This window comes from Sciurus carolinensis, chromosome 18 (assembly GCF_902686445.1).
Source record: "Sciurus carolinensis chromosome 18, mSciCar1.2, whole genome shotgun sequence".
Taxonomy (NCBI): domain Eukaryota; kingdom Metazoa; phylum Chordata; class Mammalia; order Rodentia; family Sciuridae; genus Sciurus; species Sciurus carolinensis.
In genome coordinates, this window is record NC_062230.1 from 30,975,024 (window position 1) to 30,992,974 (window position 17,951).

At 43.8% G+C, this 17,951-nt stretch overlaps 1 protein-coding gene across 1 annotated transcript in view; it reads right to left on the reverse strand.

Moving 5' to 3' along the window:
* The window catches only part of LOC124969951 (zinc finger protein 638-like), a 31,430-nt gene extending 20,665 nt beyond the window's left edge, over window positions 1-10,765 (reverse strand). Inside the window, 1 exon segment of the mRNA XM_047532953.1 lies at window positions 10,648-10,765. Within this exon segment, the coding sequence (XP_047388909.1) occupies window positions 10,648-10,765 (118 nt within the window).
* Window positions 10,766-17,951: the final 7,186 nt, after the last annotated feature.

Here is a 17,951-nt window from a genome sequence, read left to right on the forward strand (position 1 = left end):
TCTTGTTTTCCCTCAGTCTTCAGCGTGGTCTAGTCTCTTTCCCAGGTTTGCCTCTTTTTGTTCAACTTGGAAGGTTTTGCCACTTCCTTGCGTCCTTCATTTCCTTCATTTCCATGTCATACAAAACTTTTATAAGTCTTTATGCTTTTCTCTTGCTAATCTGTCCTACATCAATTTCGTGCTCAGGTCCAGGTGAGAACTACTAAGGAGTAAAATTTTGCCTCCCCTGTGTGTTCTGCACATATTGTTCGCATTAAAAGAATGAGTACGTGAGGTGAGGTGTAGTGTGTATCGGTCGTCAGCGTTGTTCACAGAATGTGTCCACAATAGCATCATGCTTCCCTGCACCCTTGAAGTTAAGCTTGGCCTGCTTTGGCCAATGGGAAGGGTGTCTGGGCAGAGACTTTACCAACCAGGACTGGAACAACCACAACCCTTCCCACACTGTGGCAATTGTGGCAGGTTTCGGGGGTTGTTTGTTACTGCACCCATCCTGACTAATACATACCACTACAGATGGTGCTGTACTTAGGATGGCTTGACTTAATGTTTTTTTGATTTATGATGACGCAAAAGCCACATGCATTCATTAGAAATCATTCTTCAAGTTTTGAATTTTTATCTTTCCCTGGGCTAGCCAATGTGGTACAAGCCTCTCATGAGCAAGAAGCTGCAGCTCCCAATCCTGAGGGAAGATGGCTGATATGCTACAGTGTGCCCTCTGGCTCAGCTTTGTTGTGAGAGTCTTAAAACATGATAAGTTTTCAGCTCACTATGGGTTTACGAAGATATAGCTCCATTGTTTGTTGAGGAGCATCTGTATAGCTTAACAGAAGTTTTGGGGTATTACTAAAATTTCATAAAAACCCAAATGTACTCAGCCAAATGAAGAATCCCATAAATGCTGGCCTCTTCAAGGTCATTGAGACTCTACACTACCTGATTGCTATCATCACTTGAAAGATTCTTTTATCACCACAAGAACCCATAGCACTTTTGTGTGCAAGTCCAGAAACTAGCAAATCTTTATCCTTTGCAGAACTTTCTGTTTGCAAAGGGGCCACATCAAAAGACAGAGTCATGTCTAGAAAGCCGGATAAGTTTCAGCAGATTGGGATAATTTTTAGTTAAAAACCAGATGAGACTCTAAAGAAATGAAATTTATTGTGCTTCCTACCCCCCTCCCCCAATAATCTGGCATGTAATTAATAATATTGGTTTTCTATTATGCCATTTCTCTTGTGCCAAGGGTGAAGCTAAATACAGCAGTGGGTGGGTGGGGGGGTGAAGCTTAGAACACCTGTTGTACACAGTGGCTCTGGGAGGTAAAGTTCTTCTCTCAGGGTCCTTACCACTCAGCAGTTAAATGGATGGCTGGCATTCATCCCCACTGAGAACTCAGTGAGGGTTTGGTTTGCCTTTACCTAGAAAGGCAGTATGTATGGTGATTAGTTCTCAGTCTGCCTTCCTCCATTTCTTCTTCTGTAAGTAGAATAACGACCACCTCCTGGCCAGGTTACCACCAGGACCCGATGGGTCATTTTTCATAATGCTTTCGATACAATGAACTGTTGACCTTCCTGTGATCTAGCAGCAAAAATTACTTCCATGGATTTGAACATTCACTGTATATAACGAGGCGACTAAAAGATTGAGCTTAGAAATCAGATTGCATGCATTTGAATCCCATCTGCATTCCCTGTGTGACCTCGACTTCTCTGTTCAATTTTCTCAGCTGAAAAATGGAGACATTAGTTGTATCTACTTCATGGTCTTGTTAGGATTAAATGAACGTATGTATGGCTTCTTAAACTGTACTTGATGGCAGCATCGACACTCCCCCACACATTACTATCTCTCAACCCTTACAATTTGGCAACTCAGAATGTTAGCCCATTTTACAGAGGAGAAAACTAAGGTAAGACATAGATCCAGGATATGACCTCGGATCCAGCTCACTTGAATGCCTGTATTCTTTCTATTATATCAAACTGCAAAGCAGTTCTTTCCATTGATAGCTTCTTTGAGATCTGGATATTCCAGCTTTTCTCCTATCTGATCCTGTGTGTTCTTTGGGCTCCAAATGTCAGTCCAGAGCCTCTGCTTCATTTTTCCTTTTTATCCATGTAGTAGACAACAAGATGGATCCCCTTGCTCTGCTAATCAGGGTTGGAGGTATTTTTTATTGAGAACTGGGACTTGAGTTTCTACCAGTGTATCTTCTGCAAATTGATCTCTCTCCTTCCATTTATCACTCTCGGAATTGCTTTGGAAAAGGCCTTTGAAGGAAAACGAAACAACGAGGGCTGAAAATCTAGTTAGCCCTGGCCCTGGGCTAAGAGCTCCGCCCGACTGGCTACTTAAACCGGTTATTTGTGGACAAGGAATCCAGGAACTGCCCTCTGGGTGCACTCTGGGTGAAAGTGGGTGTGCCAAGAGGGAGCTTTGCTCTGGGCGTTACCTGGAGCGAGCTCTGGGGGCTGGAGTGGATGGACTGGAACTGTCCGAACCACTAAGCACTTTAAAGCAGACCATTTCCAGCACAGTTGAAAGTAAAGGAAAAGGGCTTATGCTGCAAAAGCAGGAGGCAGAGCCCGGTTGTGAAAACACACAACGCTGCAGATTTTCAGGAGAGCTCTGGAGCTGCAGCTCTGCAGAGCATTCCCATAAAATGTTTGTTTAAACAGCAGCCAGGCTGGGCCCTTGTGGTTTTATTTACTGGTCATTAGCTACTTGAAGGAGAACATGGGGAACAATAAGCTGAGAGGCTTCAATTAAAAGTTAGAAATTCCTGCCATTGAATATGGAGAAATAGACATAAAGAAGTTTGTAAGTCTCTAAGGCAACTTAATGGGAAAAAAAACCAAAAAAAAAAAAAAAAAAAAAAAAAATGCCACCTCTAACCCAAATTCTGCTTATAAGCAACCATCTCCAAAGCCTGGCAGACTCTGTTGCTGCTGCTTGGACGCCTGGGCAGCCACATCTCTGCCTGCCTAATCCTGTTCAATCTTCCCGTCCTGTTTCTTTGGTCCTTCTGTTCATGAAGCATTTTCTGACCTCTAGTGTATTAGGAAATTATATAAGTTGCATGGCAGAGCAAGCTAAACAACCGTTCAAGTGAGATTTTTCTCCCACACAGATAAAATGCCACTCAAGTTGCGTAGCCTGGTCTGCCTTGCTGCCAAGGTACCCAGAACATGTGGCCTCCAAGCTCTCTGAAGAGAGAAGGAAGGTGAAGGACAATAGCTTTTAATGACCTCAGCCTGGAAGTGACAGGTGTTACTTCCTCTCACAGTGTATTGGCCAGAACTAGTCACATGGTCCCATCCTAATTGCAGAGGAATCTGGGAAAGATAGGGGAGGAATTTAGGATAATTGGTGAGAATTAACAGTCTCCATTATCTTCCCAAGCCCAGGTGGATGTCCTTCCTATGTATTTTCAAATCACCCAATAATAATGCTTTTAATTTTTTTTTTTTTGGTAATTGCCTGTTTATTTGTCCACCCAAATCCCAAACCTGTAAGTTTTTTGAGACAACTAGAGCATTTCTTTTATTGAACCCTGTGTGTATCCAACCCCAAACAGTACCTTCAATAACACCAAATAGTTATTAAATACACGAAAAAATAAAATAAAAATGGCCCTTATAGGAACATAGCTATTAAAAAATGAAGGCATAATTGTTTTGATGTAAATCTCTCTCCTAGGAAATGGAATGTTTTGTCTGTGGATCAGATGGCCTTTAATCTCCTAGATGTCATTTAAGTTCTTTGATCTGAGAATCTTCAGACAGGAGCATTTGAAATCTCCCCTCCCCTAAACTGGTATGAATAGTATATTTAAGACTATGCTCTGTTTAAAGCTTCTTGGTTTTGTTTTAGATTGCCTACTAATCATGACTGGTTTTATGTTTTCTTATCATGCACACAAATTAGGAGGAATGAGCTCACAACTCTGCCCCTCTGTCCCAAACATGATCTCTACATCATTATATTATTATGTTAGGCAGGTTATCAAGAGACATAAAATCAGGTGTGTGTGTGTGTGTGTGTGTGTGTGTGTGTGTGTGTGTGTGTGTGTTTTATTGACTTGTGTGATTATGGAGGCAGGAGGTCCCACAATCTGCTGTCTGCAAGCTGGAGACCTGGGAGAGCTGGTGGTACAGATGTGTGATGATCTTTTGATGTGTAGGCTTGTCACTGCTACAGCCCCAGGTGACTCCATCAACACTAATCTAGGTGCTGCTGTGAAGGTATTTTGTGGTTACAATTAAAGTCCATAATTGGTTGGCTTTATGTAAGGAAGAGTATGGTTGGTAATCTTGGTGGGGTTGGTTCAATCAGGAAAGGCTTTAAGAGCAGAGCTTCAGCTGGTGAATAAAGTCTGCCTGAGGACCATAGCTTCAGCCCAGGGGTTTGCATCTGCCTTTATGACATTCTGCCCCTACAGATTTGGGACTTACCTGCCAGATCCTGTAACCATGTAAACCAATTCCTTGTGATAAATTTCAATATCTGTCTGCTATGGGCCCTGCTTCTGTTTTGGTTGATATAGTGGGTTTAGAATTCAAAGCCAAGGTCAAGGGGGTTGTCAGTGCTCTGGTTGAAGAGGTGAGGGAAAGCATTTGAACCTTATGTTCCTTTGGTTCACACAATTACCCTCCACACATCCTTTACCTAGGGAAGAGTGGAGGTTTTGCCAAAGTCAAGGTTGGATGGATCACCTGGGACCTTTCTCAATGATTTCACCCTGTACCTTTGACACTGTCTTCCAGAACAGAGCTCCCATTTTCAGACCCTGCCTATAGATCATTTCTTAAAGTCCTTGCACATTTCCCTGGCTGTGCTAAATTAGCAGCATTTCAGGGTAAATCTCTGGGAACTGTAAGCAGAACTCATGAAGTGCAAATGAGCATTTTCAGTACCAATGGTTCCAACCCCCCAAACATCTTTAAATAAGGTCTTTATGTCTTTCCTGTGGTTCATCATCTTCTTGTTGTGGTTAAAGGGTTAGAGATGGGTAGTGTCCTTTTGGAAGACCCCAGGCTGGAGGAGACTGAAGGAGAAAAGGATGGTTTCTAATTAGAATTTCCACCTGGGCGGTAGGACAACAGGTGGAGTCTGGGGCCTCTTCACAGGGGTTTGGCACAGTGAGGGGCAGCCACAATGCTGATGGGAGAGGACTGTTCCCTTGGTGGATGATTCATGGGGCGATAGCTTAGCTGAACACAGATCCTTCTGGAAGTTTCTGGATGTGTTTGAAAATGCCTGCTTTGTGTGGGCAAAGAGGCATCCAGGGAGTGGAAAATTGGGGCAAATGCCCCCACTGGGGCCCAGAAGGGGGTCCTCAGTTTCAGAGTCTTTTGAGCAGAGAGAGTGACTGTAGGTTGCAGGCACAAAAAGTTTAAAAAAAGAAGCCAAGCTCATTTATAGTCAGTCAGCTCATGACCCGTCTCTTTCCCAGCACAAAGGCAAAAGGAGGGGGGTGGTTTCCCTGTGGCTTCTGCCCCTGTTCAAGGCTTTCCTTGAAAGTCACAGAAACAGGAAAGAGCCCCCTCACTGCAAAAATTATAAATTATATGTGCTTATTATAAAATAAAAATTCACACAGTATGGATATATATACATATATATTTATGAAAGAGAGAAACCTTCCACACTCCCACTATCCAGAGATAATTGCTTTTAACATTTTTATAAATATTCCTCTGGATATTTCTAAGCATATATCCTCTCTCTCTTTTCCTCTCTCACACATGCACAAACACACATGGGCACACACTCACACTCACATACAGACACACGCTCTCTCACATGCATGCTCACACCCACACACTCAGATACCCTCATATGCCTCTATGTAAATGAGATTGCATTGTGACTGTTCTGTAACCTGCTTTTGTACTCCACATTATTCCATGGACCTCTTTCTGGGTCAACAAATTTAGAAATATCTCATCAATTTTAATGGCTGCTTGAAATTCCACTGTGTGGTTAAATGTGTAAGATTTAACCAGTTCCCCATTGGTGGACATCTAGGTTGATGTGGATGTTTATTGTAGAGAATGTTGCTAGGAAAATCCTTGTGGTTACATCTCAATCCACATATATAATTTATTGCTCATTTAAACATATCTTTTAAAAACACGTCTTTTGTTTTAAAAAAAAGTGCTGTACATAATGGTCTTTTTCCGGATCTGAGATGAGGAAATAATATGGCATTTATGAAGACTTCTGAATCCCCAGGGAGAGTTCTTAGTAAGGAATTGAAACCCAGAGCAGGCTGAAGCCGGGGCTGCCCAGATTTTCCGATCATGACGATTACGAAGGGCACAGGCTACAAGTTCATGTTCCCGCGAGCTCTGTGACCTATTGTGTTAGTGTTCTCAGGGGCTGAGACAGGGGCACCTGGCATTGATGGGGACACAGAGGCAGAGGGAAGCAGGAGGAAACTGTGGACACTCACAGAAATCACTGGTTGATTGACAAAATTCAGGTTTGATCTGAATTAAATATTTCAAAGGAGCACAGGGACCCTAGAAATTATAATATGGTGAGATAAGTCTTAGATACCAGCACAGGACATGTTGGAAGCATTAAACAAAGCCCATTTATCTTTGCAGGCCTAGGACAGCCTCCTAGAGGAAGTCAGCTCCCGGTAAATGCTTTAGGTGTTTTGGACCTGGTCAGGTGGTGGACACATGGGAAGGTCTCAGGGGGAGCATCCTGGGAAGACAGCAACGCTGGAGAGAAAGATAATGGCTTTTGCCCTGACTCACTGGACCTCAAATCTAGACAAACAAAGGGGTATCTTCAAAACACAGTGCTAAATGTGATGGCAATGAGGACATGTCCCGGCCTGGGGTCTGATAAAACATGAAAACTGACCTCCTGAAGGCATCTCTTTTTTCTCATCTTTTGGGGACAAGAGGATGTTTTCCTGTAAATCTGAAAACAATAAACTGATATTTGCTTCACCCAATATTATAGCCTTTTAAAATATTAAAAATCTTAATTTACAAATAAAAATTATAAATATTCAAGGTGTAAAATATTATTTAATATAGTCATACATTATTTAATGATCAACACTAATTGATATGTCAAACCTCTAGTTGCCATCAAATGAAACTGGTAAAGCTTCAGTTTCTTTGACCCCAAAGAAATGGAGATCCATGAATTGCCTGAAAAAGAATCCAAAGTAGCCATCTTAAGAAAGTGTTTTAGTCAGCTATTTTGCTGCTGTGACTAAATGACCTGACCAGCACAACTATAAAGGAGGAAAGGTTTATCACAGTTTCAGAGGTCTAATTTCATAGAAGGCTGGTTCCGTGGCATGATCATGAAGAAGAGAGGGAGGGAGAGGGAGAGAGGGAGAGGGAGAGGGAGCAGAGGGAGAGGGAGAGGGAGAGGGAGAGGGAGAGGGAGGAGAGGGAGAGGGAGAGGGAGAGGGAGAGGGAGAGGGAGAGGGAGAGGGAGAGAGAGGGACTACACTCTAGAGATACAAAAGATATACCCCAAAGCCACACCTCAATCCCAATCTCCAGCCACACCCTACCACTTCAGTTACCGCTCAGCACTCAGTTAATCCCTATTAGGGGATTAAATCACTGATTGGGTTAAGACTTTTACAACCCAATGATTTCTCCTCTGAACTTCTTGCATTGTCTCACATGTGAGATTTTGGGGAACACCTCATATCCAAACCATAACAGAAAGCTTCTTGAGATGCGAGAAAACACAGATGGACAACAAAATGAAACTAGGAAAATGGTGTATGAAAAATAAAAACGAAAAAACAAAACCTAACACAAATCCTGGAGTTGAAGAAGACTATAACAGAACTGAAAAATTCATTGGAGAGCTTTTACAGCAGACCTGGTCATGCAGAAGAAAGAATTAGTGAACTTGAAGATGGTTCATTTGAAACCAGCTCGCCAGATGGAGGGGGGAAAAAAAAAGAAAGAAGAATGAAAAAGAGTGAAGAAAGCATAACTGACTTATGGGACACCATCAAATGTATGAACAAACAAATATTGTTGCATTTTTTTTGTGTATTCAAGGTACTAATTGAAGTAATTTATAGGACAGGACAGGAACTAGAACCAGGCTCATAAATGAAGCTAGGATTGCTTTGTGATGATTTCTGGACTTAAACGAGAATGGGAAACTAGAACACCTGAGGAGGAACTGGGAGAAGAGGTCATTTTCAGAAACTTAGAGTTGGCTCACATGAAATCTATAACCTAAAAGTTTTGGGACTTCAAAAATTCCTGATCCAATCTGCAGTAGTTTCTGAAATGTCTACATCCAGCCTTGAGGCACAGTCTCTGGAAATGAGTGCTTATATATGTATCATAGTGTGCCATGATTTTCAGAGTGTGTTTTATAAACCAGGATTTTTAGGATCATCTGAAGGTTTCGAGCTGGAGCATCCTTAAGTCTCACCTTAGACCCATGGAGGTGGACATTCTTGCCTGTTTGTCTAGCATCCATCTCATTTCCCACTCTCATCCATTCTTCCTTCCTTCCTTCCTTCCTTCCTTCCTTCCTTCCTTCCTTCCTTCCTTCCTCCCTCCCTCCCTTCCTTTTTTTCCTTCCCTTTCTTTCCCTTTCCTTTCCTTTTTTTCCTTCCCTTTCTTTCCCTTTCCTTTCCTTTTTTTAAATTTTAATTTATTTTTATTATAAACAAATGGGATACATGTTGTTTCTGTTTGTACATGGAGTAACAGCATACCATTTGCGTAATCATACATTTACATAGGGTAATGATGTTTGATTCATTCTGTTATTTTTTCCTTCCCCCCACCCCTCCCACCCCTCTTTTCCCTCTATAAAGTCCCTCCTTCCTCCATTCTTGTCCCCCTCCCACCCCCCATTATGTGTCATCATCTGCTTATCAGCGAGATCATTCGTCCTTTGGTTTTTTGAGATTGGTTTATCTCACTTAGCATGATATTCTCCAATTTCATCCATTTGCTTGCAAATGCCATAATTTTATTATTCTTTATAGCTGAGTTTTATTCCATTGTATATATATACCACAGTTTCTTTATCCTTTCCTTTTTGAGATTGGGTCTCACTATGTTGTTGAGGCTGGTCTCGAGCTCTTGAACTCAGGGAAACCTCCTGCCTCAGTCTCCTGAGTAGCTGGGATTATGGGTGTGTGCCACATGCCTTACTGCCCTCTTCTTTCCTAGCAGAATTATGCTTTTGTGGTTCAGGGTACATCTAGCCTACTTGTAATATCATAAAACCCCAGGAAACCTAATCTTAGGTCATGGCCTGACTGTCTTCAAGGAATTCTATTTTCCTGACAATGAGTACTTCAAGAATAGGTGTTTGACTCAACTTAGTCCAGGGTGAGGTAAACGGAAGCCTATTGAAAGCTGCAGAAAGTTTCCTCTTTCCTAATAAAAGAGCATGGGAAAAGAACTTCTCCTTCTCCCCTAGATGTTGCTGAGTCAGAGTGCTTTCCCTCGAAGTGTTGCTGCAGCTTCTCATAACCCACCTGAAGATGAAGCCAACTTCAAAGAGAGAAGAGACTGAAATAACTGGGTTCTGAGTGACATCACTGAACCACTTGGCGCTGTCCTTTCTTCTCCATGGACTCCCGTTATGTGTGGTAATAAACTTACTGCCATTTGAGATTCCATGACTTACAGCTCAAGTACCATAATCCATATGCACCCACAGAAGGAGAATCTCTGCTGATGAACCCACCTCATGCGATTCTGGAGAACACTGGAATGTGGACATCACTGTAGAGATGGCGGGGACCCTGAGCTGGCCCTCACAGCTCCAGGCTCTGGTCCTAGCTCTGCCCATAAACCTAGAGATTCTCTCTCCCTTTGTAGATCATGTGGTTCCAGGTGGATATGGTGGAACTGTGGTAGAAAAGCCCAAAGGAAAAGATGTTACTAAATGTTCAGACATCAGTATTGTTGAGCTGTTATTTCTATTGTAATCAAAAGCTGGCTGTAGGCTTTTCTGCTTTCTAGAGGAATGGCATAATTAATCTCAGGGATTCGAAGGTTCTATTGTTTAGAAAAATACCTTGATGGGTATTTTGATTCCAGTCGGGGGCCCCCTCCATTGCCCTGCTGAGGCTGGTTGAGTGATGGAAAAGTAAAAGGGGCTTCTTTGTACTATGTAGTAAGAGGCAATAGAATCTAACTTTTCTAGCAGTCCTTAGAAAAGAGAGTGAGGGGTTTAGGATAAGAGAAATGTGGAAGATGTGAAGATAACCCAGGGCAAGGGAGACCTAAGAAGGTGGGTAGTGATGGACAGGGTCTCAGGAGGCTGTGGCCAGAAAGGAATCTCCCAGGAACTGTGGTGGTGGCCTACAATATGCAGTGACGTATAATGTCCAACTCTGATTTGTCACCTGGTCCTTTTTGTGCTGTGTGGAAACCCCTCCATCACTCCAAACCTTCTGGGAACATCTGCAACTCATTTCCTGTTCTTGTGTTTTGGGTGCTTTGGTGAAATAATGAAAGAACTGAGGATGAATTCAGTGTGGTTTGAAGATGAGTAGAAAGATGAGTAGAAAGACATCCCCTGAAGAGATTTTTCAGAGAGGAGTTGGCCAAGACTACAGAAGCATAGAAAACATGCAAGAAATGAACAGGTAAATTTAGTCCTTACTCCTGAGAATCCTCAGAATGAGCGAGGAGAAGCCGTCCTCCATGAGGTAGGCTAGCCTGGGGTTGAGGACCATCCTGGGGCCTGGTGAAGGTGCAGGGTCTGCATTCCAGTCTGTCATGGGCAGTTAGATGGTGGCATCCTTCGGATGACCTTGTGGAGTTGTTACTCATTAGGTCCACTCTCAGATGTGGGAGCTGGGGCTCAGGGCGACTCTCTAGACTTCATGATGCCCTCTTGGCCATTTCCTGATTGGGTGCTCTTCCCTGTGCACTAATAGATTGCAGCTTGGTCCCCCAGCGCTCCACAGGGAAAGGGTGATACTTTAAGATCAGATAAGTTTTTACCTTAAAAATTTCTTTTCTAGTAGGATATGATGTACAAGGAACGAGGGTAACTAGTAGACCTTAAGGTGGTGGTAAGGTGTGGGGGCAGGGGTAGCATTCCGCAGCCCTATGATTAGGTCTTAGTCTTTTAGTGGGCCTTTGCCTCTGGACTGGGCACTTCATAAGTGCTTCTCAATTTCCCTTTCCTTCTTAGGTGGGACAGAATGGCCAGAGCTTTCTGGATTGGGTATTTCCCTTCTTCAGATCAGTTAGGTTCTGATGAAACCCAAGGTTTGGCTCTGGTTAATGTTCCTTCTTAAGGCAGATATTGCTAAGAAGAACAGAACACTCTGGCATATTTCAAAATGACTCCTTTCTCCCTCCCCTTGCCAGAAGCATGAGAGATTTTCCTCTAATATTTACTGTGATTATCTGGTCAAACTCCTGGAAATAAAATTCACAATAGCATGGCGTGTGAGTAACTGGGTCTCCTGGAAGTTTTAATTCTCAGACTTGTCCACACAGAGCCTCTCGCAGTTTGTTAATTACAGGTCAGATTCCCCACCTTAACGGGTTCAGGAAGGTCCCCATGTGTGCGTCTCTGCTCCGGGAAGTCAGGCCTCCTTGTATTCGCCTGCCTGTCTCTCCCATCTTGGACGCAGTAGTTTTGCCCTGGGGCCTCACTTTCCCATGGATCCAAGAAGAGTTGTTAATTTTTCAGTCTGCTCAGATTTTAACTGGTTAGAATAAAGGGGCAGCTTCCAGGGTCTTTCCCTGCAGAAATGCACCCTGAGTAGTTTCAGTTAGGGCTATTAAAGAGGAAAGGATCTTCAGCAAACTGCAGCTGCTCACTTAATGAGTCTCTTTTCGAAGGCATCTGTCTGGGCCCTTGTCACCACCAAACTCCTGCCTGACGTTTTCAGGCCAGTGAGGAGCCTAGAGGCTGTTGGAGTTTTGTGACATCAGTGTCCACTTCTGAGCACCGTGGCCAGACACAGTGCTTTGCCTCTGGTGGTGAGAATGGAGTGGCCGTGCACAGTCTCCCTGGCCCTCCACAGGATCTGTAAATAACCTTGTGGAGCAGTAGTGAAGACACTGTTCCAAGAAGCCAGTACGCACCACAGGGACAGCCACACACCAGCAGCCCACAGCAGGCTGCACCTCTAGGGGCCGAACACTTGAGCCAGTGAAGCCACTCTCCCATAGTCCTGCTTAGCTGCCCATCTCCTCCAGTCCTGGTGCCACATCCTGTGAGCGCCACTCCAGCAACGGCTTTCCTACCCCCTCCCCTCTGCACGGGCAGTTCTTCCCACTGCCCGGCTTGTGTTCGGGCCTTATTGTCTCTTGTCAGGATTATTACTACAGCCCTTGACTCGGATCCCAGCCCCTTGCTCCTAAATTCTCTGCATGCTGTAGGGTGTGTGTGTGTGTGTGTGTGTGTGTGGTACTGGGGACGGAACCCAGGGCCTCACGCATGCTAGGCAAGTGCTCTACCACAGAGCTACACTCCTGGCCCTCTGTGTTCTTTAGCCATTATAATTCTTTAATTGCTTCTTAGAGATTCTGTCAGCTCTAGTATCATAAAGAGAACCCTTTGGCTTTAACTAAAATTTACAGGCTCTCCTGTCTCTTTGTTCCCATCATGCTCTTTCCTCTTAGAAATTTTACCTTCATGGATAAGAGCTTTTAAAGATCAGCCTCCATTAGATTCCAGGGGCAATTAGATAAGCAATGATGGACAGCGACCTTCTGGCAAATTTTAATTATGTTTTTATAGCTCAGTATTAATTCTCATGAATGTGAACCCAGATGCTGGTTTCCATTTGAGGCTTTTTTCTCAAGCACCTTGTCTATGTAGGACTCTAGAACAATTTCTGTAGAGGTGGGTCAGTAGCTCTTTCTCAGAGAGACTGGAAGCACTTGATACCTGTTCTGCAGGAGCCAATCCTGCCTTCTGAATTGGTAAAGTGTATTTGGGATTCTCTAATTCTTGAAAATATCCAACCAGGGTGCTGAAACCACCTCATTTTTGCCATTTTCTCTAGTAATAATACTCAGGTTCTGGCTCTGTGACTGCTATAGCTTACCGGGAAAGGCATTTAAGAAACTTTCTGATGAAGTGTAAAGGAAATTAGATTTCCAGCGTGTCAGCTAGTCCTATATTTCACTTCTAACAGTTTTCTTTGACTCTGTTTTAGAACAAAAAGATAAGCTTTATTTTAAATTCTAATACAGCAACCTTCAAATCATATTTTATTAAAGTTTAGGAGAGTGTGATATAGGAAAGAGTAATAGAAAATCAAAGGTTCAGGATTCTGGTTTTATTTTGGTATGTTCTATGACCTTGGACCACACATTTAATTTCAAAGGACCAGATTTTCTGATCTATAAAAAGGGAGTATGATTCTAGATGAGAATCATTAAATAGGTTCAACTCAAGTCCATTGCTAATGGCTGTCTGAAGTTCTCTGTTGAGAACTCTGAGGCTGAGCTGTGGTCAATTAGTGATGTCTGCCGTGTCTGCAGGATGGGAGGTAGCAGCACAGATGTCTGGCATTTTCCATCCTTTCTATTTGATCTTTAAGCCATTCTTCCAGCACTTGAAATTTCATGCTTCTATTCCTACAAAACAAGGAACCTCTTAAGCACCCTGTTAAGCTATCTACAATGTGTTGTTTACTAATTTAATCCTAAAACAAACACCGGAAAACTCTGAATGCTGCTTAGAATGAGACTGAAGCTTCCCTAGGGCAGAGTGTGGATGCAGAACCTACGGAGGACCTCAGATTGTCTCAAGAGGACATTGAGATCCTGGGAGGTGGAGCAATTCCTCCAAGACCCTGTAGCTAGTAGTGGCATGGCTGGGGCTCCTGACTTCAAGGACAGCAGGCTCTTTCCTGTTAAACCACGCAGCACCTTCCAGTTCACTTCCAAACATCTAGAATCCAGGACAAATTTTGTCAAAAATGGTGGGCGCAAATATGACTATATTATTTTTTAACTTAGAAAGGTGAGTGTTCTTACCATCTTGTGAGTTGGCTAAAAATATTGGGGCCTTTTGCAGCTTAGGGGAGGATTAGGTAAGGAAAACCTGGAGCCAGGGAAGCCTGCTACTGCCATTACTTCTCCCTGCCACAAAATGTTGCCATGGGACATCCAGCCAACGGTTCAATGGCTAAACCTGGCTCATGCAGGACGTCCTGGGGTTGGCAGAGTCATCTTCTTTTGGTGATCTCTTGGGACCATACTTGGCTAAAGACATCACAATTGGTGTTCAAAGTCTTTGGTCCCAAACACACCTGTAGTGGGGATGAGTGGCACAAGTGAAATGGGCATTTGTCCCTTAGAGATGTGTGACCACTGTCCTTCATCTTTATCCTAAAGATCCATGCACTGGGGATAAGCAGTTTTTGCTTTTAAAATCCCCAGAATCAAAGGACGTCAGTACCCTTCTTTTTCCAACTTTAGACTGTTCTTTAACCTCTTTTACTCAGTACTCTGTTTTCTCCAACATTGGACCTTCTAGATCAGAAGTTCTCCGTAGGCCACACCCATGCCAGGGAACATGTGGCTGCATCTGGAGGTACTTTGGTTGTTATAAGGTGGGAAGGGGAGGGCTACTACTGATATATAGCAGGAGAGGCCAGAGACAGCATGAAGCATCCTGTAATGCACAAGACAGTTTCTCAGCAAAGACTCATCCATTTTGAATGCCAATTGTGCTGGCACCCAGGAACCCTTCTCTAGAGGTTTTCATGTGACATTAATGCTTCAGTTGTGACTTACCTTCACAAGGTAGCTTTGTGAGCCTTGGAGCAGATACAGAGAGAGAGAGAGAGAGACAGAGAGAAAGAAACAAAAACAACTTCAATCTTCATCAGGGTCCAGTAGTCTTACCAGACGCTCTTTGTCTTGGGAACACAGTTCATTATATCTACTAAGGTGATGGGCGGGAAAGAGCTTATGGGTGGAGAATAAAAACAGACAATTCAGAATGAGATAAAAGGAAGATATCAGTGAGAAGACTCAAATTTAATATTTGAAAAATTGTAGTTCTCAAGTTCTCAAATGTAATATTTGAAATCCTAGTTCTAGGCCCAAATACTGGCAGCTTTGTAGGGTGAAACCAAACCCTGGGGCAGAATGTCATCTGGGCAGGTGAGTCTGACTTTATGTCGCCAGCCTTCCTGGGGCACACTCCTGGGATTCTGATTCTGGATCATTGTTTCATCTTGCCTCAGGTGTGAGGTTCCTGTTTTCCTCATGACCTCTTAATCTACCATTCCACCCAGCAGGTTCTCTTCTTTCCTATCCTTCTTACAATTTTCTCAAGTGCTGTTTTGTCCTTAACTAAAGGACATTCCAGTAAACATCTTTACACATTTACAAATAATGACTTTTCCCCACCTTGTGCCAAACTCCCGGGAAGATCGATGTAAATGCACCTTTTTTTTTCTAAATTATTTCCATTTGTATATATCATGCCAGGTCAGTGAATGAGTGCTTATTTCCTCACATGCTCATCAGCAATTGATTTTTGTAAATTATTTTGCTTTCTGGTTTACACATGCATAACATTTTACTTTATGTCAATTGAACTTCTTAATCTCTATTATTTGCATTTATATTTTGAAGGGAAAAAAATGTTACCATAGTTGTTGCTTGTGCCAACTTTTGGGGTATACCATTACTTTTACAGTGTTCCCCTACTTTTATAGGCGAGTGCTTTGGGATGAGTCAGTGGCTTTTATCACAGCACATTTTCTGGCACTGGATTATTTCAGAGGCTTAGGATAAGGACTGTATATCTGTGTGTGCTGTCTTCCAACACATTAACTATCAAGGGCTCTTGCTGAGCAATTGGCAGTAAAAGAAGGCCAAATAAATCTCAGGGATTCTTTTTTTTTTTTTTTCGGTCATTAAGTCACATTTGCTCATTGCTGAAGGGTAGCAAGGTCCCCATTGCTTAGTAAATGTGCCTACATAGATTCCATGCTAACTTTTTCTTTTCTGGTGAAATACAAATTGCTACTGGGTTTGGGTGTCTGGCCCTGACTTCCAAAATCTGTTGGTTGCAATGTGGAGATCATTGGGAAAGGACTTGTCAGTGGCTGTATTATCTACTGCTGCATAATAAATCCCATGACTTGGTGGGGCTAGAACAACACATATTCACTGGAGTGTGGCAAGGCTTCAGTGGGCCCTCCTCCTAGGGTCTCACAGGACCCAAATCAAAGTGTTGGCCAGGTCTGTAGTCTTACCTGAAGCTCAACTGGGGATGGATCTGCTTCCGAGCCCACTTAGGCTGTGGGTATGATTCATTGCCTTCCAGCTACAGGACATCAGGACTTAGTATTTTTTCCTGGCCATAGACTAGAGGATGCTGTCAGCCCCTAGAAACTCCCCACAGTTCCCACAGTTTCTGGCCAACATGATTTTTTACTTCATCAAGCCAGTTGAGCAGAGCAGATCTCCTTGCGTAAGCATGGGAAGAAATGTAATTTGGCACATGTGATCTTGCACCTATTATCACAAACACCCCGTTGCTTTGCTGTATTCTGCATGGCTAGAAGCACCTGTGGTAAGTCTGAGGACTTGGAAGCTAATCAAGGAAAGAGCTAAAACGACAAGAAGACAGAAGCTTTATTTGGGTGGCGCTTCGACGAGTTTCATGAGGGGGGCATCTCACAGCAGGAGACCTTCCAGACACAGTCGCACAGGCCAGAGACTACAAGGGAACCAGGGCAAGCGATCTCCCAAGGGAGAGTCAGATATATAAAACTTGGAGTTTGGCCCTGGTGGGCTTTGACCTAGTGATCCTGGTTGACTGGGAGGAAGTGAACAACATGGGACTAATGTTCAGGGGCCACTTGTGGCCCATTTATGCAACAGCGAGTCATGGGTCCCACCCACATTCCAGGAGAGGGATCATACCAGCGTGTGAACTCCAAGAGGTGGGGCTCTTGGTGGGAGGCAGCACCTTGAGAGTCTGTCTCCTTCAGTAGTCACATAGGGGTGCTGTCTTGAGGGTTGAAGGGGAGGCTGACACAGCAGGGGACTTAGGGGACTTAGGCTTCCTGTTTGTACCAAGAAGGGACTGGACAAGTCAGTGGTTGCTCAGTGTGTTTCACCCAGCCCTGGAGATCTAGGAGGGGGACTCGGGCTGAGTGGGGAGCTCTGGGCAGGCGTAGGCAGAGCTGGCGACCCAGTCGCATGCAAATGAGGCATTTTTAATTATCTGTGCCATGGAGTATTCTTGAAAACTCTTTTCCATCCAAATTACTTTCAAATTCCAAGAACTTTGCTTGGATTTTTTTCCTGTTTTTAGTTCAATGAGAAATTAATGCTTGGATAAGTTAAAAGACCTGCCTTCCTTTGGTAAGAAGGGAGGCGGTGCCCAGAGGGCCAGGTGCCCTCGGACAGCTCTGGGATGAACCACGGAAGCTGTTGCTCCTGTCTGCTCAGCAGGCTGTCCCCTCCTCTTTGGAAGCATGATCCTCATGATCCCCCTTGCTCTTTAGGGCACAGTCGTGGGCGTCTGTCCCAAGTTGGCCAACCATTGTCCCCCATTTCCCTGACTACATGGACTGGCTTTGGGTGGACAGTGTGCTGCAGCAGAGATCTTCCTGGGATGCCTCCATTCAAACTGCAGTCACTGCCAATAATGATGAAAAATGCAAAAAGGAGTGACCAGTGACAAGCCCCTATGCCACGTGGGGAGAGGCCTGTGCAGGAGGAGAGAACAAGAACTAGAAGACGTGAATGGCAGTGAGGGGCAGGGCAGGGAAGAAAGAGACTCGAGGAAGAGAGAAGGGCCAGCCAGCCCTCAATCCCTGCTTCCCCAGCCCTTCTTTCCGTCTCGTGGACGACTCTAGCACGTTCCCTGCTTCCATGACCAGTGCACCCCTTTTTTTCTCCTTTCTCTAATCGATACTTAGTTTTCTCCCCCTCATCATTGAAAGAATCCTTACCAATGCCTTC